Below are 23,847 nucleotides of genomic sequence, written 5' to 3'. Positions count from 1 at the left end.
CTTTGGTTTAACGTTTAAAATAACTTGGAAAAATAATCCTTAAGCAGTGGTCTGTCACACATCTCCTTTAATCAGATACATTCAGTTTCACTGTGCAACGCTTGGAACTGTGCAGCACACTGGTCACTGTGAAGCATGAATAAATGATGGTGTTGTCACAATGTACATCAGTGTCAAACACTGCAGCTCTTCTCTCAGCCATCTGTAATAAATTCACTTCATTCAACGTACCTTACACTTTAATAAATAAGCGTAATAAATGTTTCTTCTCCCAAAGGATCTGGGTTACATTTTAAGGAAAGTGAGACTGGTGTTCAATGAGTGTGTTCATTTTATCAAAAACATAAACAAAACAAACAGAAATGGAGCAAAAAAAAAAAAAAAAAATCCAAAAATATCAATTTATTACACCCTGAAACAATTCAATGAAAACTGTCTGGTCTTTTTACATGTGATTTCTTACTCAATTAATAATAATTGACCCTTTTTTTCCAAAACAGTTATTTGCAAAGAGAAGCACCGAAATCAAAATTAGGCTGGTGGTACACCTCAGTTTATGTCGATGGCACTTGGCTCTCGATTACATCTCTCGGTAACCTAAGTGCCACGTGAGACCATAGTATAATCTTGAGCATTCCCCTCCGGGTAGTCCTTCATTCCCTAAATAGAGAGATACTTCCCAACCATTTTTTCTCTCTCTCTCTCTTTCTCCTTTTGGCTATGTAGCAAAACGCTATGAGTGTGGAAGGGAAGAGAATCAGAAGGCGCATAACTCCCCCGCTGAAGTCTTTCATAAATATAGCCGAGGGTTAACGACAGTGACATTAGCCCTTTTGGAGAGTCCTGTCTCTCATGTTGTCCTTAACTCGTTCGCTGACCTTCTCCTTTGACCCTTTACAGCGACTTAGGGTCACAGGGCAGAGGCGGTGACGGGTTGACTGGCATCCCGGTTGGCTGCCATGCTCTTGAATGCCAATGGGGTTGCTATATCACAGCTGTGGGGAGAGAGAGCACTGCCACTGGGCGGCTGCCATGTGGGGCCGGTCACATAGGCCGACGTGGTGCCGCTGTACCCCATGTAAGGCGGCACTTGGGTGGGAGGGTGGTAAGGATGGATGCTGGGAGCTGTGACATAGCTGGTCACTGTGGGCAAGCCATTCTGCGTCTGCGTGTGTAGAGACAGAGAGAGAGAGAGGGAGACAGAGAAAAAGAAAGGATGACTCAGAAGCCAAATCAACAAAAAAGCATTAAGAGTTCGGAAAAGAGTGAAAGACAGATGCATTAGATTGGGTAAAGGTGAGAGTTAAATGGGAGACATGTCTACATGAGCGACAGACATGGCAGGAAGAGACAGGAAGGGATATAAAAATGTCAGGAGAGCAGGATGATGAAAGACAAGAAACATGAGAAGAGATTTAATGGGAAAAAAATGGAGAAGCAAAACAGAGAGAAATAACTGAAGAGGAATGCATATAACCATTTGGCAGAGTGGCATATCTTGGGGAATTTACCAAGTTGTTCAGACATAAAGGAAGAATTCTGTCTTTGGGTGGTCCCTGACTACTGAAAATCTTTTCCACAGATGAAATCCCTGTTGCTCTTGAGCTGGGGATTTGTCCATGATTTACTCATTATAACAGTCTTGACCCTCTGGCCTAGTGTCTTGCACCATTCACCTCCATACAGCGTTCAAAGACAGATGACTTTGACAGTGCAAGTGCATGTTTTTTTCTACTCCCTTAAGCTGCCTTGTTCAAAAACTGGGTGAATCTTTACATCTTAAGAGCATCTCCATTTTGAATTGAATTACATATAAAATGTATAGTACATTATATTCTGTGAAATATTCTGTGACATGTTATGCAATGTGCAAAGGTATGTAACCATAGCTTTTTAATAGCATTATTTTAAAATATATATCTTACTCAACTGTTCAATTTTCCATAAATGCGATGAGATGTCTAAAAATGTTTTGGCGCATACTTGTACTGAAACTGCAAATGAATTAGGCCTATTTGTGATTATGACATTCAGCGATCACGTACATTTTCAAATTTAAATCAAAACATCATGACACGAGAAAAAGAATTAATTAAGGCGTGCTTGTCTCACTTTCTTTACTCATGACTTAAGCATACACCCAACTGCATTGTGAATGCTTATCGTGTTTTGGCGCTAAGGCGAGCTCCCACACGCCCTTTGTGAAACCAATTTCACAGTGCGCAAGTAGGCCTGGGCTATCCCAAGTGAAGTGTTAAAGGTTTATCTATTCTTTTCAGCCACTTACTGTAATGAATTTATTAAAGAATAAATCAGGCAAAACCTGCAAACGTGTTTTTTTTCTTTTTAGTTTCAATTGACTTGTTGCCTCTTGTGAGTCAAATTTGGATTTGAATGAATCAAAGTAATGGTAATTTGTCCCCGTGGCCTATTGTTTCATTTTCATCTTATCGGAACATTTACTCTTTCCCCATTTCGCAAGACATCCCCTGACACACAGTTAGTATGGAGTAAAACCGTGGATTGTTCAGCTAAATTGGCTTTAAATTTATTTGCAGAATTTACTGTTTTGCCTAAATTCATTGTGTACTGATGATGAGATGCAGACTCAAAACAAATAAAATAACAGGAAGTGGTTCTCTAAAACTGAGGCCCAACGAACGCATGTACTACAAATATTATACCACTAAATACAAACCTAACAGTCAATATATAAACCATCATATACAACGACACTCCGTTGAACAAATAGCTGAAAATTTGCAACAATGTAAATAACTTTATATAATATAGCCATCGCGTTCATCGTACCGAGACATGGGCTGTTTTGAAAGATGAACTTTAAAGGTACCATGACTCTTCCTACCTTTTTGAGCTTCGATTCTTTCACTGTCAAAATTATTTAGACGCTGTATCGCGACTTACAATGTCTGCAGTGCTTGTACCATAGATATTCTTTATTTATCCTTTTATCCTGTCTCAGTTCTAAATAGAAATTCTTATGCTTTTGCCATTTTACTCGGCCCTTTCTTATGACTCACTTGTGTGACATGAATAAAAGAGTCGATCCTCTATGGAAAGTATCATTGGTATGTCGCAGCGAACTTCATCTTGACTGTGTCAGCCCTCTGTCTCTAAAGAGCGTCGACAGTGGGTTGCAACTTAAAAATATTATTTTTGTGAATGGTCTGCAGGTCTAGCGTCTGTAAATCGCACATGACTAAAATAGTCACATTCAGATGGGATAACATGAGGCCATTTTATTTTGCTTCACTTGAATGACACCCTGTTACATTAAAGCCTACGATGGCTCAGTCCCTAGCATGTCAGTATGGTACACCTTAGTTTATTTTAGGATTATTTAATTGCCCGAACGCTTGTTCGAACTGTCCTAGCTTAATTAATTTTGTACATTGGTTTCTTAACATAATAATAATAATAATAATAATAATAATAATGATGATAGTAATAATAATAATAATAATAATGATAATAATAATAATAATGATAATAATAATAATAACAAGAATAACAACGTCAATAATAATAATAATAATAATGATAATAATAAATCCATTCGTGCATGGGTCATCTATGTACAATGCAGCATATGTCTAACATGCCTTAAATTGTTTAACAATTGGCCGCTTGACTGTTTTATAATTTACAGCCCATGAGTGAATGTGATATGATTAACTTATCTGTTTTATTAACTCCTGTACACTATATTCTGACTTTGAAGTCTACATTGATCAATTTATTAGGCCCGCTTATTACTTGTCAAATATTAGTGCATTATTCATCATTGCTGTCAGACTCTGGGTCTTTATATCAAATAGGAACAGTTAGAGTATAGCAATATGTCTTTATTAAACGCCAACCGTTTTTACTTAAGGTAGTTAAAACATAATACGTATTACTAAGATTCTAGGAATGACAGCGGTAAATAAGGGGTAAGACAGCGGATAATCTATCTGATTTAGTGAATCAAATTATGATTTTACAGCTAATTTTCAAACTACGTGTAATATATACTTTGACGCCACACTTCGAGGTTCTGTGAAACATAATACCATACTCCAACGCAGTTCTTAAAGAATTCACATTTATTTGAACTTTTATGTGTTTCATAATAGTAGCCTATCGAACTAAAGTCATGAAAGCATATTAATTGATCTGATAACAACATGCGAACTGAGCAAAAATGGACAATGTTTTCACCTCTCCCTATCTATGTTTCAGGTCACCTTCTTGCCACCTTTGCCATACTCCCCCCCCCCCTCACTCTCTTTCTCTCTCTGTCTCTCTCTCTCCTCTTTCCTCTCGAGCACTCACCGATTCGCTCATACATATGCACGCGTCATCACCGAGATGCAGCCGCGCGCACTAGAGAAGACGGTCTTTAGCGCGCGCATCCTCCACACCCATACATCTCATCACTAATCCAGATATTCGCCAGATAGCATTGCTCATATGGTAGTCAAGGACATATATTGAAGAACAGCATTTTCCTTAAGTAAGTTATTTGTCCTTGATTTTGCAGTCTATTAATGAGTCAAAATACTGTTGCAACCAAATTTAGATTTGAAAGCTGGCGGGCAACCTAATTTAGACGGCAACCTAATTTAGATTTGAAAGCTCGCAGATTTATAACGGGTGTTAATGATTCAAAGGAATAATGCTGTGGAAATAGGCAAATGAGTTTTAAAATGAGAATTATTGCCGCCTGTTACGTGAATTATGCGTTAGGAAATAATGATATTATTTTTCTTTGTGGTTATGACCATACCTGCCATAATTTCTGGAGTCCTCCATTGCTTCGGATTGGAATAAAAAATTATAATGGGGATTATACAATCGATAGTTCCCACTCCTTGGTATTCAAGACAACGTGGTGCAGTTTACCCTAAAACCTCAAAATGTTACACTTATAAGTCAGGAAAATCACACGATCTTTCTCCAAGACATATTCGCATGCTGAATTGTAAATGTGGTAAATTAGCGTGGACTAGATAAATGATCCTACGATGGATCACATCACCCAGTCTCCTCTGTGTAGTAAAACCGTGCTCCCATTGAAAAGAACTGGCTGACGAAATGTTTCTAAAAATGCTATAAAACATTTGTTACTTTTGACTGCCATCGTATCTAACCAAACCTCCGCGGTTTTATACAATTATTTGTTTGAATTAAATGTATGTCAATTAACATAAAATAAAAAATAGAAAATTTAAATTTAAATATTTCCTAGACGCAGACTGTAATAGTCTGTCCGGTAGTCTGTCACAAAACTACACCTCTAGTACGTTCAGTAATTTACTGATAATATAATTTCATTTACAGAAATGATACAGAAAAAAATAAATTCACCAAACATGTCTACAACTTTTAACAAATAGCCTATATTTCTCATTTCATTAAACTAATCCGTTCAGTTCCAAAGAACTCTGTACTATGTTGTGTTGAATGCGACATTTAAAGTCACTTCATCAGCTTTTATTAAAACAATCGGTCAGAGACATCAACCAAGCGAATACGTTGTGCTTTGAGACGAGTTCACAAAATATTTCCATAAATAAAAATACTGCAAATATAAACTTAAGTGCATATTCAAAACCAAAAGTGGCCAAAGTCTGTGAATCCATTCTTCTCGGTCAGGCCCTTCAAGCCCTCATACACTCATAAAAGAGCACCTACAAACAACATGCACACATACACACATAGGCACACACTCACGCACAGGTTTACACATACACAGGGGCCGACAAACTGCCAACATAATAACAAAATATCCTCTGACAACAAATAGTTATGGGTTTGAACGAAACTTAACTAAAAGCTCACATACGAGAGGGTCTTTTTCAAGCGAAGAAGGTGCTGCACGTTGATGATATAGGAGATAATCTGTTTTACCTGTGAGTATTTTGCTTCTGGTTCTAAGTGGGGTTTATCCACGCCATTGACTAGTGGAGAGCTCGCTGGCGGAAAATTACTCCTGTTTATAGCGCTCCATTCTTCTAGTTTGGCACTGGGAAAGGATGGAGTGTCACTAACTGGGGGGCAAAACAGAGACAGGGGAGAGGGAAGTCAGATAGGGCAAGTGTGGGGTGCAGTTCACTCACTGCCACAGCAGATGAGCTTCTCCAGCTGTTAGCCTGCTAGCCACTTACCACCTCCCAATAACGAGGCCTGGATTGGCATACAGCACGATTTATTACAGAATCTCTTGCATTACTAAATATTGTGACTGAAAAACAATTGCGCCCACAATTTACTCAACAGCGAAAAAGAAGGTGTTAATCACAATATTTTCATGATATATTAATGTCCTACTTAGACGATCGTTGTTTTACTGCAGTGGATGGACCTCAAATGTTTTCGGGAGGCCTGGGAATCTCTACTGTTTGTGCGATTGAGACTACAGCCGCATTCCAAATCATGAAGTGTATGTGTGTGGCTCACTGATCAAACTTAGTTCGTAGCATAATGGGACGTAAGACGATTCTTACGTGTAATGACCAGGAACATTTACTCAGCGTCTTCCTGTGGAGACAAATTAGATTTACTTTAACCGTTTCCCTTTGTGCATGATGGATATTATATTATGCACGGTCCCTAAAGTTTCAAATTGGAAAAGCAAGCCCACCAGTGTTGTAATCTGAGAAGCCCACTTCGTAGATATTTTTTACTCTTAATGCTTTCAAAAACCCATTCTCTCTTGTATGATTAGACAGCAAGATGTAGCATTGGTTGTCTAAAATAGACGGTTCAGAAAGACGTACGTGCCACGCTATATTCTATTAAAAGGTTTCAAAGAGGGAGTTGTACATGTTACGTCTAACACGAGTATCGTGTGTGTGTGTGTGTGTGTGTGTGTGTGTGTGTGTGTGTGTGCGCGTGTGCGTGTGTGTGTGTGTGTGTGAGATAGAGAGAGAGAGAAAGAGAGAATACACGTCATTTCATAAAGCTTGCCGAACGAAACAGTACTGACTATTCCTTCGATTTAAGCTGTAAGAAATTGTGAAAAATCGTTGTCTTTGAAGACATTCGATCATAAATACTATAGTGAGGCATCGATAGGTGCATACAAGTTGCATCGATAGGTATTGTAACAGTTTCGGGATTGGTGAAGTTGTGCTGGCGCTATAGGCCGCATGTTATTGAAGATAGGCTACATTACACTTTATTTCGGCTCTCAAAACCTGCCGCAAACATCTGCTAATAATTTGGAAATGCATAAATTGTTTATAAAGGCAGTCTTTGAGAAGGCATTCCTGTACAGCATTTCTTGTTCGCTTCGAATATCTACTTCGCTTTTGAAGAGGGCAAGGCTGTGTTGTTTGAGTTAGGTTGAAACAAGGATTGGCTGTGGTCACCGCGAAGACGGCACGACACATCTATCTAAATTCTGTCTGCAGCGTAAGACTAAAGTTAAGAAAAATGAAGAACGAAAATACATGTATGTTCTATTGTCAGTTTAAATATTTTCGAAGACTTATTTTTGGTAGCGGTACCTTGTGCAAAACGTTTTAAATGTGGGAACTTTTTTATCGTACTCATAAGGAAACCGAGACTATATTTTACGTAACGTTTCAAAATGATTTGACAGAAACCTCAAATAGCTCAGCTGGATGGGGGTAATGTTGTATAATATTATGTGAACCATCGCCCGTTGGAAGTCCATTTTGTGGCAGGGCAGCTTCAGCATAAAATGTCTGGCTGCGAGACACCACAAGCTTTGAACACCTCATTTTGATTTCAGTCCATCTCCTCTCCGCTGTGCCGACCCTTCGTTATCCAACTAATATTCCACATCCGCTCCTTAATTATTACAGCAAGCCTTCGACCATCTGTTTTAATGCAGTCGTTTGAACTACAACAAGGCTGCTTACTTCTTTACATATCTCCGAAAATAATACAGCCGCCCTTTCATTTTTTTCTGCTATTTAACCACTCAGTTGTAATAAGCTCTTCGTTTTGAAGAGCTGTATACCGTGATGATTTAGAATAATTTGATCTTTCACTGCAACTTGAGAACAATTATAACTAAATAGGTGTTATGATAGGAGTATAAAACGGAAGAGACTTGATGACTGCATTTACAAAAATGATAAAAACACCTTTTAGAGCCTGCACAGATTCTCCTCAGAGGTCCAGTGCCCGCGCACGCGCGCAGATTTGCGCATATGCGCACGTACAACCATTAACGCGCACATACACATACCCCCCCCCCCACACACACACACACACACGCAGAGAAAGAGAGAGAGAGAGAGAGAGAGACAGAGAGAGAGAGAGAGAGAGAGAGAGAGACAGAGAGAGAGAATCACAGTAACCGTTTGCTGTGGCATACTTTTCATGCACCTTTGATTTGAATTAACAATGTGCTTACTTTGTTGTTCCGTAATTGAACGAATGCCCAAAATATCAGTGACTGAATGGGAGGAGGGCCATATCCTGTGCATAGCCATATGTCCAGGCAGAGTCGGCATGCCAGGAGGAGTTGGCACTTTCGTCGTGGTCGGTGCGATGGGGGAAGGATATGAGTATATAGGATTGTACGGTAGAGTAGGTTGTGGCGCCGGATGAGGCGTCTGTTTGCTGGACTCGTACTGGGTCTGCTGAGACAGATTTCCGATCTTATTGCGGAGGATTCGGCTGATTGAGCTAACAGAAGGCAGATTGAATTTATCGCACACACCATCGGCCAAAAGCCTGTCCCGGATCTCCCAAGCAAAAATGCCTGGGTCCCGTTGCTTATAAGTCCGTATGTGCTTGACCACAGTTGGCGTAGTGACCCTCGGCTTGCTGCCTCCGATTGCTCCCGGGAGTATGGAACCAGTTTCGTTGTACCGGGCGAGAATCTTGCTTACACAACCGTGGGAGACACGGAGCTGTCTGCTGATGTCGCAAGGCCTGATGCCCAACTGGGCTAGTTCTACAATCCTGAGCCGGATGGCGTTGGGTAGCGGTCTTCCGTTGACAAAAACACCGCCTAGCTGGTTAACCTCCCCAAAAGCTGGTTCTGGTGTTACAGAAACATACACACAGCAAACAAAAAAGAAGAGGTATTGTGAAAATGGCAGCCAGCGGAACTAGAATCCATCTCAATCAGGCCCACAAAGGTTTCTAATAGATGCTCATCCATTTGATTACTAACATAAGTTGTCATTACCGCTCAGTAACAACGTGAGTGCCAAAGCATCTTTTTTTGGGAGGGAAAAAAACGTTTCTCTTTTCTTGCCTTTGCGTCATTAGATTCTTTGAATTTTAAAACTTTGCTTAGACTTTATGACATGTGATTTGGTGAAATGAATACAGTTATCATTTGACATTTTATTTGCATTTGCACATAACTGTAACTTCCATTTGCACTTTTTTAAGCATTGCCATTGTCCTGCATGACATTGCCCCTGAAAACTGAGAAATAATGAAAGTCGGAGGCGAAAAAGTTAAACAGAATCAATCCAACTGACCATGATATAATCTATCGCCCTTCAGTTGCAGTTGAAGAGTCAGAGTTGTCAATAATACAGTGGGATATTACAGCATCTTTCATTGAACAACAAAATCGATGTCTTCATTATCAGGAAAACCAGTAAGAATCGATTCAGTACTCATGTACCGCCGATAAACCCGAACCTTTCAAAAACTATAAAATAGCCTGTCGTTGTACGGGCAACTTACCCATTGCGTTAAGTCTTCCGATGATAACAGAAACCTCTGCGTATTTTTTTCTTACGGATTTCAGCTCCAGTTTAGCGGATCGTCAATATCCAACTGCAAAAGATTGAAATTAACTCTTCCGACACTGATGCGATAGTTTCAAGAGAGGCAAATTCGCGTTCTGTTTCCTGATGTCAAAGAAGACAGGCTTACATTTCAGTTGTGGGCTGGACTTCCAAACTTTTCTCTTCAGCGAGCACCTAACCTCCAATCGAATCCTGGTATCCTCTGATGGCGCGTCTCTATTGGCTTAAGGAGTTGTCATGACATGTAGTAACAGAAGCAAGGGTTTCCCCATCTTGCGCTGAACAGTGAGACAGGGTTTCTACGATGAATCAAAACTGTCTTATTCTACACTAATAATGGTAAGTTAATGCCGCGTTAAACTGTCATTCTGTTTCATAAGCATTTTCAGAAAGGTGCATTTGATAACGCAAGTAATTAGGTTACATAAACTTTTCCCCTACATAAAGATACGGGGCTGAGATTTACTTACGGTAAAAAACGACCTTCGACATGTAAATACTTAATTTATAACTTTGAAACAATTGTAAATATGTTTTTTTATAATGCAACATCTAATACTACAAATGCACTAAAATTATGTTTTTCATTCAAATAAACAGATGCCCTTCAAATTTCAAGGGAAGGAGATCCCTGTTCACAGCGTGCCTGCTTAGTGTGTAACGATAAAAATACACAAAATCACAATATATATGCGTTGTTTGTCATAAATACAGTCAGTAATGTGTACAGGCAAAATTTAACTTTGTTATTAAAGGTAGACGTAGATTACTTCTGATAAATAGGACGTACTTCGAAAACAGTTATATTGCATTATTCAGAACTAACATGCGATTCCACCCTGTCACGTAAGAGGCATCTGAATAGTACGTGTTGCAGGAAGCATGTCATATAGCTGCCTTGTCAGACATAATGACATCCAAAATTTTTAGTTGATGACCGCGAACCAATCAGTTGCAATGCCATATACGAACTTCTTTAATAACAAGATATTTAGGCCCATTTCAGTAGCATCCATCAGTCTCTTGCGTTCTGAAATTTTCAATTAAAAATTTTCCGTTTAGTTTTTTGTGTGCAATTCAGACGCTCAATGAAAAATACATGCAAAATTCCCCATCCTCCCTCCTCCCGTAATATCCAGAGGGCCGAGAGGGCACTACGTTTTCTTGAAGTTCTCCAAAGGCAAAGTGTCTGGTGTATGGTAAGCTAATGTTCATGTGCATCTACGTCTTTTTGAATAGTTTGACAGATATCGCACAAAGTCTCAGAAATTCAGTGGTCAAAAACTGACAAGGTGTCTTTGTTCCTTGTTTACCCAAGAGACTAGAGCGCGCTCTGTCTTCAGGTTCTCAGTGATGTTTGCCGTGCTCTTGCACCATTTAAGCATCTTCTCTGTCCATTTCTCAGAAGAGTCATTTTACACCGATTTGTATATAAACTAGAGGTGGGGGTATTTAAATTGTATTATAGACGTTGACCACTTTTCAGGTTTTAATATCGTAAATCATTTTTTGTTTTAAAATTGTAAGTTCGTTTCTATTGCGTTAATGTTCCAAGCCGCAAACAGTGGTTTTGTGTTTCCCTCACGTGTGATGCATTTTTCTAATTCGAGCAGGATGTTTTCAGTAGACTGGCTGGCTTACTTGGCCATCCAACACCACACACTTACTATGCTGAAACACGGTTAAAAACGAGTATCAAGGTTGTTCTTCTGAAGTCGTCATAATTACTGAGCTAAAACACACTTTGTAAATCCCAACAGAGAGATTTGAAATATTTGTTGGTGGCTAATCAAAGTTTTGCTTCGATTGGCTGATCAGAGTGAGAGACCAGAATTTGGGGAGCCTGCTTTAGTTGGTCCAGGCGAGACTTCTTTTAATGTAGCGTAAATAATCCTGGCACAGTATGATTTAAGAGCGTTCGTACTATCTCTTGAGGCGCAGTGTGTGGATTTTTTCCCGGCCTGTAACTTTTTCGAGAGGTATCTCGCTCGCCTTTAGGCAGTCCTGAAGGTCTTGTGGTAATTAAATTGTCAGGGAGTAACACGATTGCTTAAAAGATAGCGCCTGTCTTAAGATGAAGACTCCCAGAATAGGTGGATACATTTGGAATGCTAACTGACCACCGAAAGATGACAACACTAGTCCGTTAACGAGGTGTATGAAGAAATTTGAATAATGGCTGGCTGCATGTGCTGTTTAAGCGAGAAAGAAATTATTTGGTGGATTTCCTCTCAGTTTTATATTGATGTCTTTTTTTATGTACGTGTTATCCTAAAAAAAATAAATACACGCGTAGCACATCACATTTCACTTAGAGTAACTGTAGTACAGTACAAATGCACAAATAAACTACAAGATAAGAAAGCGACTGATTTTATTAATACATAAAACAACAACAACAGCAAACAACAACAACAATAATATCAATAACAGTAATTATAATAATAATAGTAATAACAACGAACACTTTTACGATTACCAAGTTTATTTATCATTTTAAAATAAAAAGATATCGACTGAATGATTAATTTTTCCTATTCAGTTTCTTATCTCCCTGTTGCATCCTGGGGGAGAGGGGTTTCTACCAACAAATACAAAAACGCCTTCTGTTCAGTAATTAGTGTTTTCAAACGACAAAAGAGAAACACATGTACGATTTTCGATGAGAAACGAATTAGCCACATACAGGTTATCAGAAAGAAGTACTTCAGCATGTCGTGAGATCACAGATCATCACATTTGGGAAGTAGCTCTACAGTGGACAACGTGGATTTGCATGTACCTTCACTCTTTTGTTGTTTGTCCAGTTCTTCCTGCTCTCTAATCTCACCATGACACTAAGCAGACGTAAACTAGAGAGAAAAGTCTGTGGCCGGCCACAGGGTTACAAATCTACAGGGTATTTAAATGGCACACATCATTATTCATATGCTTAATCAGTTACTTGTTTTTGACGAGAGGACTTATTAACAGAATAAAGAATTTGTTGTAGTCTGACAACTGAGGGATTACATGTTTGCAATGTGTTCATGTCGTGGATATGCAACAAAAACAATGTGTGCACTATCCGAACTGGCTGTTTGTGCACTATTTGTTGATAAGTACCACCAAAAGTGCGATTATTGACAAAAATCTTAAAATTTCTGAGCTATAAAGTGATAAGTATCCCAGATTTTCCAGCCTCAAATTTAGATCTGACAAAGAGTGCCAAATGTTTGTTTTGAGGAAAAGGATACAATGTAGAGTCGATGTTTAGGGTCCATCATGAATCGGTGTCATATCATCAACTTTATCAGAGATACACGTTTATTCAGACTGCAGTGTACGACCTGTTATTCATAGATCATTTAACGGAGAATTCGAGTGGGAAAAGCAAGAATTCTGCGTTAATATTTTCCTTTCATTCCGAGAGACTGCCATTAAACCACACGGATATCCCTCATTTTACGCCAGTGGTTCAGACCAATACTTAAAACTCCTCTGTCCACCTTTTAGCTGCCAGGGGTTTCCCAAGGTTTAGAGAAGAAACAACGATTACTGGTCCATGACGATTTACTGTGCGGATTAAGGTACAAATCAGTCCCTATACAGTAGTCTCATATATATATATATATATATATATATATATATATATATACACACACATATATATTAATCTTTTATTCAAATATTTTGTTCATAGTATGCACAATTACGAACACATTTTTTTCTGCATGACTACCCTCAGAAATCACAGAATGCATGTATTTTTTCTGACGCATTTAGCAGTCTCGGGGTTAAAATTGTGCAATGCATTTTTCTCAAAGCATCATGGCGTCCCACACATTATCAACAAAGGAAACATTTACACAATATCTGTCAGACATCAGTGCCTTGGATATGCATTCTTTGATTGTACAACTTGAACGGAGTTAATTAGTTAAGGATTTCGATTGTTCTGTGTTGCTATTCATCTTGAATCCATCTGATTCTGTTATGGTAACGACTTTGTGCTTTAACGCCAGTTTACATTTAAGACAGAGGCCCGAAAATTTTTGTGGAAACTGGTATTTTAGAAATGACGTATCTTGAAATTGTCACTCTAACCTTTTGTTCTTGTGATTTTTCCAACCTGAAGGTATGTAATGGTACTCACAAGGGGACGACTGTGATGCTGCAACAACGGTCATGTTTGCAGAACTTCTTTAATTAGCTTACCATCGGTTAATTGCATCTTCTTGCTTAAACTGTACAGCAAATGTTATTCATGTAATGTACTTGCCTTTGAAAGGACGACAATTTTTGCACTGGAAATACTACAGCCTTCACAAGACACAATATAGTTATACATTCAAACTGTGTTTTAGAAGCATTTATTAGCCAACGTGCTGTTTCAAAACTCCTAAAAATGAGAGGTGAGTATAACGGACCGGTGTGACGCATGGACAAAAATATAGACTTAAATATAAGCTCACACACCTCGGGACTGCACAAAAGTACTGTTCATAACTATGCAGAAAAGCAAATATCGAGGTCATTTTCGGATTGAACTGACGGATGATTTTGACAGACCGTTATTATAAGCAAAATTCTGTGCGTTACTATCAACTTAACGCCTGATCTGTCTCTCAAAGGGGACTACTGAAGAATCGTAATCACGAGCTGAACAAACGTTAATGTCCGTCGGGTAATTGCTGTCCCATCACACCTGTTTTTATCGGTTGTTTTTCGTTTATCATTGAACGAAGCAAAACTAAAATAATGAACAAAACGACTACTTCTCTTTATGTTATCATAAATACATAGACGGAACTGTCTCCAACACATCTACAACGATTAAACAGACACAACGTATTGTATGGGTATTGATTGAAATCAAGTCAACGTTTTAAAATAATTGGGGAAAAACAATTTATCAAAGTGTATTCTGACACCTCAGATTCTGAAACGACAAATGTCTGGATCTAAAGAAATACGCAGTTTAATAGAAAGACAACACACGACAATAACGAGTGAAATGTTTATAAATCTGGTGAACACCCTGCGAGAAAATGGATCAGATACTGCCACCGTGTATCTTTACTACAGGCTACTAAACATGGTTCATTCGTTTCAAGCATCGAGCACAACAGCGTTTGAATATCTCAATTTACAGTAAAGCCTTTCTCGCAATTTCGTTGTCTAAACGTGATGTATGCGTTCAGTCTGCTAAGAATAACAGTCGTGCAACTTGATTCCAAAATCCAAATGAAGGGAGGGGTCGAATTAAAAATTCCATTAAGATTGCCGAAACAATGCTTGAAAAGTTAATAGAGTATAGCGAAACTTTTCCTCTGCCAAATTCCGTCTCTTTCAACTGCTTTTATGTTTTCTTGGTACTTTCACAAATGTAGACCTACTGTTTCATCATACATCAAGTTTTAACCGTCCAAAAACTGTTTCATAACAAATAAGTCCAGCGGACGAAAAGGCATCTTGAATAATAACCACATGGTAGGAATATACTTAGCATGTCAATTTTACCGACCAGAGATTTGAGATCTGAAGAAGAGATTCTGTGTGAAACTGTCCAAATATGGATAGCCTATATTTTCATCTCTCATGTAAAAACGTCTTTGCAAAACGTACAAAACAACCAGTTAATACAGAGAGAATTCGTGAGACATTTTGCACGATAGATAGATAGATAGATAGATAGATAGATAGATAGATAGATAGATAGATAGATAGATAGATAGATAGATAGATAGATAGATAGATAGATAGATAGAGACCATGAAAATAATGCAAAATATGCAGTGCTATCGCTGTTACCAAATGTATTTATCGAATACAATAAAAATGATCAAAGTGTGCCAAACCAGACGTAATCCACTCTGCATTATGAAAATTAAAATGCATTTAAACTGCATATTACGGTGGGAATTCACAAGCAGAAGAAACAGGGTACAGGTGTGAGATAAACAGTAGTCTAGATTCTTCTACAAATGTTATTCGACATCAGACAAGAGAAACTAACTATGGTCAAGACAAATTAGTCAAATAAATCTGAATATACGCCATAGTTGGTTCCCAAAACACCCTGAAACGTTGCCTGCAACTAGTCACAATCCTATGAGAGTTCACCGAACTAAGAGTGTCAGGTGAACTCTGACGTGTGTACAGTGCAATATTATAGGGTCTGGCAAACGAATAAAACACCTTGAATTTAAACCAGTGATTCACTGGTGACAGTGTAACAAGAATGATTTCATTTGTATATAATCTAGCCTACATCCACTGAAACGACAACAAGAATATATTTAATTCTTTCGTCATGGATGTTACTATTATTTTTGCACTTGCACTACTTATGCATTATTATCTACGCGCATCCTTAGTTTACACGGTGATAATGAAAGCACAGTAGCTATAATTGTTTTCAGTTTTAAGATATTGCATTTAGAAAACGAAAACCCCACATTAAAAAACCGAGGCTGTTATTGCGCTAATATGTTTAATATATTTTAATTGACTATTGGAATGTTAGAGCTAATATCTATCTATCTATCTATCTATCTATCTATCTATCTATCTATCTATCTATCTATCTGTCTATCTATCTATCTATCTATCTATCTATCTATCTATCTATCTATCTATCTATCTATCTATCTATCTATCGAGAATATACTGACGGTGCCGTATTTACGGAATAAGTTGCATGAGATATAGCCATGAGAGTTATTTGTCATTTCAGTATCTCTAGATATTAATTTCACAATTCAGAAAAGACATACATATCGTCTGGATAATTTTTACCAATGATTTTGTTTGTTCTCATACGAGCACCCTTAATTTCCAAGAGCTCTGAGAATATTTGAAAGAAGGTCCTGCACGACGTGGCCGTGTTTTGGAAACGTGTTCCTTCCTTAAGCTGAATATATCTCAGATTTCATGAAAACCGTTTGACTAAGGATGAATCGCTGTAACGTGAACAACGCTGTTTAGAAAAATTCAAATTAGGCCCAATTCAAATTGAAAAAGTAGTTTATAAGTCCTCAGAAAAAAATCTTTTTTGGGAGGGATGAATTTTTGCCCTCTTAAAAAAGCTTTGGACAGTCTCTTTTAAACGTCTGGATCAGATTACTATAACCATTTAAAAGGATCAATTCGTGACTGTAACCTTTATCTTCCAAATGGGATTGACACCATTAAACTGCTTTGCAGGTTAACACCTCTAAAAGGTTGACCGATCCTGTAACTTAAGTCCAGCCGTAATGAGGACGACAGCAGGTTAACGACGTGTGTACGGCTCTTTCGGGGCAGCTCAGGATTTCGCGTAGAGGGACAAAAGCAACAATATTTACAACACTTTTAAGCATTCATCACGTTGACAGCTGTACGTCCAGCCACCTGGAGACCATTAGCATCAAATATTCCTCTCTGTTCTATTATACCTGCATTTTCCAGTCAAAAACGGCAGACTGACTGTTTTCAGTTCCTTTTTAAAGAAGTATTGCGGTTTATTGCATGCATGAGGCTGCAAGGCCTAATTGACGAAGGCCTAACACGTTGACCTTGTTTAATAGATAAATTGTTCTCTTTTTTTGAGAAGTTTAGTGTACAACTTTTAAGACCTTTTTCGTCTGGCGCATTTTGCTGAAGAAAATAATGCAGTCTGGATTTAAATGAGACTTTTATATGGATTTCGGATCGAGCGTCCGAGATAAAAAAAAAAAGGGAGATTAAGTAGGCTACCTTCGAGGTAAATGCAGCTAAATACTAACCATCGATTATATTGATCTGCCTTGCAAGTCCAAATTTCTACATCGACAATTTTTAGTTTGTTTTAGAAATGCACTCCCCCATTATTCCTCAACAGTGAGCCAAAACCAAAGCTTTTCCACTGCGTTGAGTGTGGAAGTAGCGCCACCTGTCGGTTCCCTACCATAACCCAAATCTCCAGAGTCCAGTATGATAGCAGAAATCAGATAACCCTTCACATCATCACCTTTCACGTCATCAGCGTATTTCTAATCGTATTAAAAAATTACACAGTTTGTGATATAACCCAAGAGGTAATCAAACGAGAGCACACCTTATCAACACAGCATGAAAATACAATTTATTTTTATTTCGAAATCAGACTGTGACACGCACCACCTGATGGTGCAAGCAATACTTAATACAGAATCTACGGACAGGCGTGGGAACAGTGATCGTTAAGTTGATCGGACTAGATCGTACAATGTTCTTTTTTGAGTGAAAATCAAGGGAATAATTTAGGATGATGTACATACATAAATTCCACTTCATTTCAAGATTCTCCGAGCCTTCGATGTCTGAAGTATTGTAGACACTGTAAGATGAAGGATGTTCTCTCAGAGGAACAGCGTCAGTATTATTGACTGGCTTATGAAGACTCCACTCCCGTTCACATGCCTCCGATACAATGTCTATTCCATCAGAGGGTTTATAACTCAATCATTTTTCAAAAGCGACACGTATTGACTGCAAAGGGTGGGTGACCATTTTATTGTAATATAATTATATGTGCTTGACAAATTTGGCTCAGAGCTCCAAAAGCCTCAAGTTGCTATTTTTCTTTTTCAAGAAAAATAATAATTAAAAAAAATAATAATTAAATAAAATAGGTGCAAACACAAGCAGCAGAAGAGAGTTCTGGTTTACAGTGATAAATTTGTATCATAATCTGTCATGAAATAATAATGCACAGTTTTAAAATCATTTTGATCGCTATTGTTCAACATTGCGCGGCGTGTTCATTAACAGCATAGCAGGCACATATTGTCGAACACGTCATATCTTATCCAACTTAAGTCATGATTGGAAATGGGGTTTAGTCTATAAAGCTGCGCAAAAAAGAAATCTAATATTGATGCAATGATCATAACCAGTAGGCCCACTGAATCGCATGCATTAGTGTGAGCTTGGCCGTGCAATGTTAGAGCTGTCTGAAGTGAATCTGTATACCGTGGTCCAGCCCAAGCTGCGCCATTGAGGCTAGAATTAATGTCCTATGGAGGGCAGTATTGTATAACCTCTGGTATGGTCATCCTCTCCCTTGGTTTCTCGTTCAGAAGACGGCTCATCAGAAGACAATGCATTAAGTATTAAAGATGCTGTGTGTGTGTGTGTGTGTGTGTGTGTGTGTGTGTGTGTTTGTATTTTAGCTCACATTCCTTTCATGCTAAATATTTTTTTCGAAGCTATTATTTCGTACAATTATTCGTGTCCAATTTCAAGAAGAGAGGCATTTTGAGATTAATGCATGCACATTTAATCAGCAGAATTGTGTTATCGTACAAACTCACTACAAGGACATGCTCTACATAATTAGTCTAAATGAAGCATATTCGTTTTCATTCCGATAGTGACAATGTCATTGTTGCTGAAGTCCAACATAATTCGTTTTCCGATTTTCTCACTATCAAAAATCAAAAGCTAAGGTGATAACATGAGCACAGGTCCAAGAATACTGCTAAATTTCCACAACATATTAGCTCAATATCGAATTAAGCCTGTCACCAGTTTCAAGCAATATAAAGACGTTGCTTTAGTTTAGCACCGTCGAATTAGCTGTACATAACTAACAATGTCTTTTGGACATAAACCGTAGAGGTCTAGGTGTTGATAGTTAATTAGGTTTAGACATGCCGACTCTCTCAGAATTAATCTGGCGAAACTACAGTGTGAAAATGTGTGTGTGTGGGGGGGGGGTGCTGTTCACGATTTCAGTTTAAGCCAGTTCTCCGAGCTGTTGTTTATCGACACCAGTGCCAGTGTTTTGCACTGGCACGGGCCTTGGTCATGCAGTTACTGTTTTCTCTGGAGTTTACTTCTTTTCTAGTGAGCAAACAGAAATATAAATGGAAACGCCTGTGTGACTTAAAAAGTGTTTTGAAGTCTATTCTGTGGACGAGATTCTGCACGTATATCTGCTCATAAAGGCCTTGAGGGCCTTACAGCTAGGGTAAATATTTGGCTGTGAAGGGCTCTTGGTGACTGGAGAGCGCTCTCTCTCTCTCATTGAAGCATACTCTGTGGGTGTCAAATAGATTAAGGGGATACAAGAGGTCATTACGGTAGCGAAATTCTCTGAATTTCAACAGAACTTGCCTACGCCTGAAAGGGCTTTGCACTTAAACAAAGTGCTTGGCAAACGTGCTGACGATTGTTGCATACAGTAATCAAGAAATCGTTGATTTTGTTGCATGTGAGTGTGGGAGGAAGAATTTTTCGGCAGCATAAGTTTTTTACCAGACCACTTTCATCCATTCACACCTCATGAAATCAGTAGTCCAGCTCTACATCGCACGACAGAAGTCAAAGTACTTTTATTACCTCTGCATTTTCAGCACATTTTATTAGCACATTTTATGTACATTTTATTAAACAAATGGAGCGCGATGCAAAACCAAATAAGCAAAATAAATAAATGAATAAATAAAAATTAAATAACAACTTGATTGTTATTGCATTCTTGGTTACTTATTAAACCCAAAATACATTGCGGCCAACTAAAATCCTTTTGATTCCGTTTCGAAACGCATAACTAATAATTTTGCATAGGCTTGGGCAGCACTAGACACGGAGCAGTAGATAGTGGCCCAGATCCTATTCAGCCCTATTCAAAACCATGACAACAAGGAACAAGCACGGATTTATCCGAGAAAGTTAAAGGACATTGTCTGGGGGCGTCAATCAAGCATTATTCTCTGACTGAACAAATGCAAAATCTTGACTGGAACAAATGCTTCCAACGGGTCTCGGACGCGGGGCTACATTTCCTTCTTTTGTTCCCGGTCGCTGGTTGGCATGTATTTGTGTTCCTTTTTTCGTGCGACCACCCAGGACGACTAGGAGACACATCCACTCTCGTCGGTAGGGTATGCGCTGTCTCCAAGGCTCACTCCGAGGGGAGACTGCCTAGAGCATGGCATGGGAACTCCAGCAACCTGCCTCGTGCGCTTTGCTGGTGAAGTGCAGGACGCGAGCCAGCACCAGCCCCCTCCTTGGCCTTTGAGGACCCTTACCTCAATTCAAAAATAAAACAAACGCTATCCTATTTGCTCACTTCCCTTTACATAGACTCAAAGATATGGACACATTCTGCATGTCCAGGCGAAATACAAAACATGCCAAATCTCATTCATGTCCATGTGTGCATGTCTGTTTGCATTTAATAAGTCGCGTCCTACTCACTCTTTCTCATTTTAGTGAAAGCCCAAATTACCTAATATGTGTGCACAATAGGGGTGATATGAAATAAGAATGAAATGGCAGCATTTATTTACTGTAGGTATGTGCATCACAATTCATGTTATAATTTCAATAAAATTGATATAACAATGTTTTTCTCCCGACCACATCCTGCTCTTTGAATAATCGAATTGTTTGTTTGAAACTACATACCCTCAAGTTTTCTATGTATATTCGGTGTAATTATATGGAACAAACACCTGGGAAAATGATAATGGGTTAATAAATAAATTAGCAAAACCAACTCAGCACACCCCACTAATGGATCACTTTGTATGCAAATATCCGATGTTATTTGGGCGGGGGAAGGGAGGGGTGTTCTTGTTGTCAGTTACCACCCAAGACGTGATTCACCCTCAACAATTACCATTATCTGTTTCCCACTTTTCACGAATCGGGACGAATCAGTAATGATGACGAGTGTTTCCTTCAGTCATTGTTAAAGTATCAGGCTATTCTTCGTTAGGCTCACACCTACCATCGCTGGGATTTAAGCACTCCAGTCATTCAGGTACTTAGCCTCGTCGAGGAGTAGAGGCCTCAAAGGCGGCTACTGTTCAGCTGCACTGAGCGGTGTTTATATAAACACCGAGACGCCGACGTACACACTGTCACTTTGGGTCCAGTCTTGAAAGCGTGCATATCGCTTCATCCCCTCATCTCATCGCTGGATAAGCAATATCTGACTTTGAACTAAGGCTGGGATTTAAGCTCATTTTACTTGATTAGAATGGCAGTTTCTACAAAGTTCAGTTTCACCGTGAGAAGCATTTTGGATTTGCCGGAGAACGATGAGGAAAGTTTGCCTCACCATGACTCACTTCACTCCTACGTTTCATCTTACTCATCCTGGGTTGACAGCAATGGGACTCACTGCCTATGTAAGTCCACTTGCCATCTTGAAAGTAGTTTACAATAACAAAGCTAATTTCAAATTAAGTTATCTGTTTTTACTAGGATGATAATCACACAGCAAATAAAGGCCTGAACAGGTTACGCCATCAGATTGATCATTCGTTTTATTGTTTAGTTTTATGCATAGTTTCCAGTGTCTGGCTTTGATACGGCTGAATCTATAGTATTCCACTTTGAGCCGTGTATTTTATTGAAAGTGTTTATTGAAATAATTAATAGTGAATAACATAAAACAATGTCATTGTGTTAAAATCCACAGCATCAAATGAAAGTAGCCATGAAACCTCACCTGACTCAACCAAGCCAGAAGAGGCCTCCACGGAAACTGATTGCGAGAAGAAGAAACGTCGCGTGCTCTTCTCGAAGGCCCAGACCTATGAACTGGAGAGGCGCTTCCGTCAACAACGTTACCTGTCAGCTCCAGAACGTGAGCAGCTGGCCCACCTTCTTAGTCTTACACCCACACAGGTCAAGATTTGGTTTCAGAATCACAGATATAAAATGAAGAGGGCAAGAACCGAGGGCATTCAAGACATCAGTCAAGACCACTTGTTACGCCGTGTCGTCGTACCAGTCCTTGTCCGGGATGGCAAACCCTATCAGACCTGCATCATCGACGCGGTCAAGGGAGGTTGTATGGTCCCCCCAACAGTTCCTTCCTCATCCTACAGTCTCCAGAGTCTTCAGTCTTTACAGCATCCATCATCATTTGCGCTTTTCCCCAGATATCAGCACTTCACAAATTCCCTGACGTCAAGACACCACTTACCTTGGTGAAATTTAGGATCAGATTAAGATTTAATTTCACAGACACTTAAATAAAATAGTCACGCACCACAAGATTAAGCGCGGGTGCGTTGCGAAATGCATTGCATGTTAGAATTCCCACAGAAGAGTTTCCGAGTTATTTAAATATATGAACTGAGAGGATAATAGAGTAAAACTTATTTTGCACAATTTTATTTCATATGTTCCCTGTTGCTTTGTTTTGGAAACTGTGGAGAATTCAGTGTAGAAGATTTTATTGTGGTTAACAGCCTGTATATGATTATTTCCGTTTCTTTGGAAATTGTTTTTAAATACATTTATGTATCTTTCAGCAAATTTAAAGTGAAACCTGTGGTTATCGAGCCGTTTTAAGAGAAACTATTCCGTTTTTTCCACAAAATGTCACATTTTTACCATGTTATCACTCCGTTGTTTCGTTTCTCAGAGTAAATATTTTATGTACCGAACTAAGAAATAAATGTTCTTGTTTTAACAGCTTCATGTTTTCTCAGCTTAGTCTCAACGTTGACCCATTTTCAGGGCATTCCCCCCGGTAATGAACACAAAAAATCTGTCATTTCTGAAGTTTGTGTGGATCAATTTTAACACGGTAGTTACCATGGTAAGGTGAACAAAAGCTTTTTTGCGTTTGGCGTTGTACGTCTAAAGGTTTTCTGGTCTTAAGGTTGCCACTCTGGCACTACAGACTGCCACCCTGCAGAGAAGTGCAAACAAAAATCTGAATTTGGTTTAAGCATGTTAATTACAGTCGCAAAAAGTCTGGTCACATGAAATTAAAGGTTTTTCGATGGTGTGGAGACCATTTCGGAGTACTTTTAATTATGCTGCGCATTTTAAACAAGGCTATGTTATTTTCATTTTGAGTTACATACACCTCACGTTTCTTCGAAACATACAAAAATTGTGAGATAACTGTATGCAATACATTGTCACTTTATATGTCAGCACAGAACCAATGTTTTCCGTGTTAAAATGAGAGAAGAAGAATCGTTGCACTCGTTACAGATAATGCTGGGAACGCACATCTTGCCCAAGCACAACAAAATTAGTTAAATGGTTCACTGAGGGCACACAACTGCAACGGTCAACCCGCTGACTCCTCTCCTAAAATTTGATATCATGGCCATCGGAGTGAGAGTTCTTAGTG

General features: G+C 38.8%; 2 protein-coding genes across 2 annotated transcripts; one reads left to right on the top strand and one right to left on the bottom strand.

Moving 5' to 3' along the window:
• Positions 1–910: 910 nt before the first annotated feature.
• Positions 911–9,691, bottom strand: pax9 (paired box 9). Its single transcript, XM_030787423.1, has 4 exons — positions 9,688–9,691; positions 8,393–9,025; positions 5,914–6,053; positions 911–1,165 (listed from the first exon to the last, which is right to left on the bottom strand). The coding sequence occupies exons 1-4, from the start codon at positions 9,689–9,691 to the stop codon at positions 911–913; spliced, it is 1,032 nt and encodes a 343-aa protein (XP_030643283.1).
• A 12,035-nt stretch (positions 9,692–21,726) lies between these two features.
• On the top strand, positions 21,727–22,688 carry nkx2.9 (NK2 transcription factor related, locus 9 (Drosophila)). The gene is made up of 2 exons (XM_030787422.1): positions 21,727–21,877; positions 22,171–22,688. The coding sequence occupies exons 1-2, from the start codon at positions 21,727–21,729 to the stop codon at positions 22,686–22,688; spliced, it is 669 nt and encodes a 222-aa protein (XP_030643282.1).
• The last annotated feature ends 1,159 nt before the right edge of the window (positions 22,689–23,847 follow it).

This window comes from Chanos chanos, chromosome 10, assembly GCF_902362185.1.
Source record: "Chanos chanos chromosome 10, fChaCha1.1, whole genome shotgun sequence".
NCBI classification, from domain to species: domain Eukaryota; kingdom Metazoa; phylum Chordata; class Actinopteri; order Gonorynchiformes; family Chanidae; genus Chanos; species Chanos chanos.
Note: the sequence above shows the minus strand (reverse complement) of the source record. Positions and strands in the feature narration are given on the sequence as shown.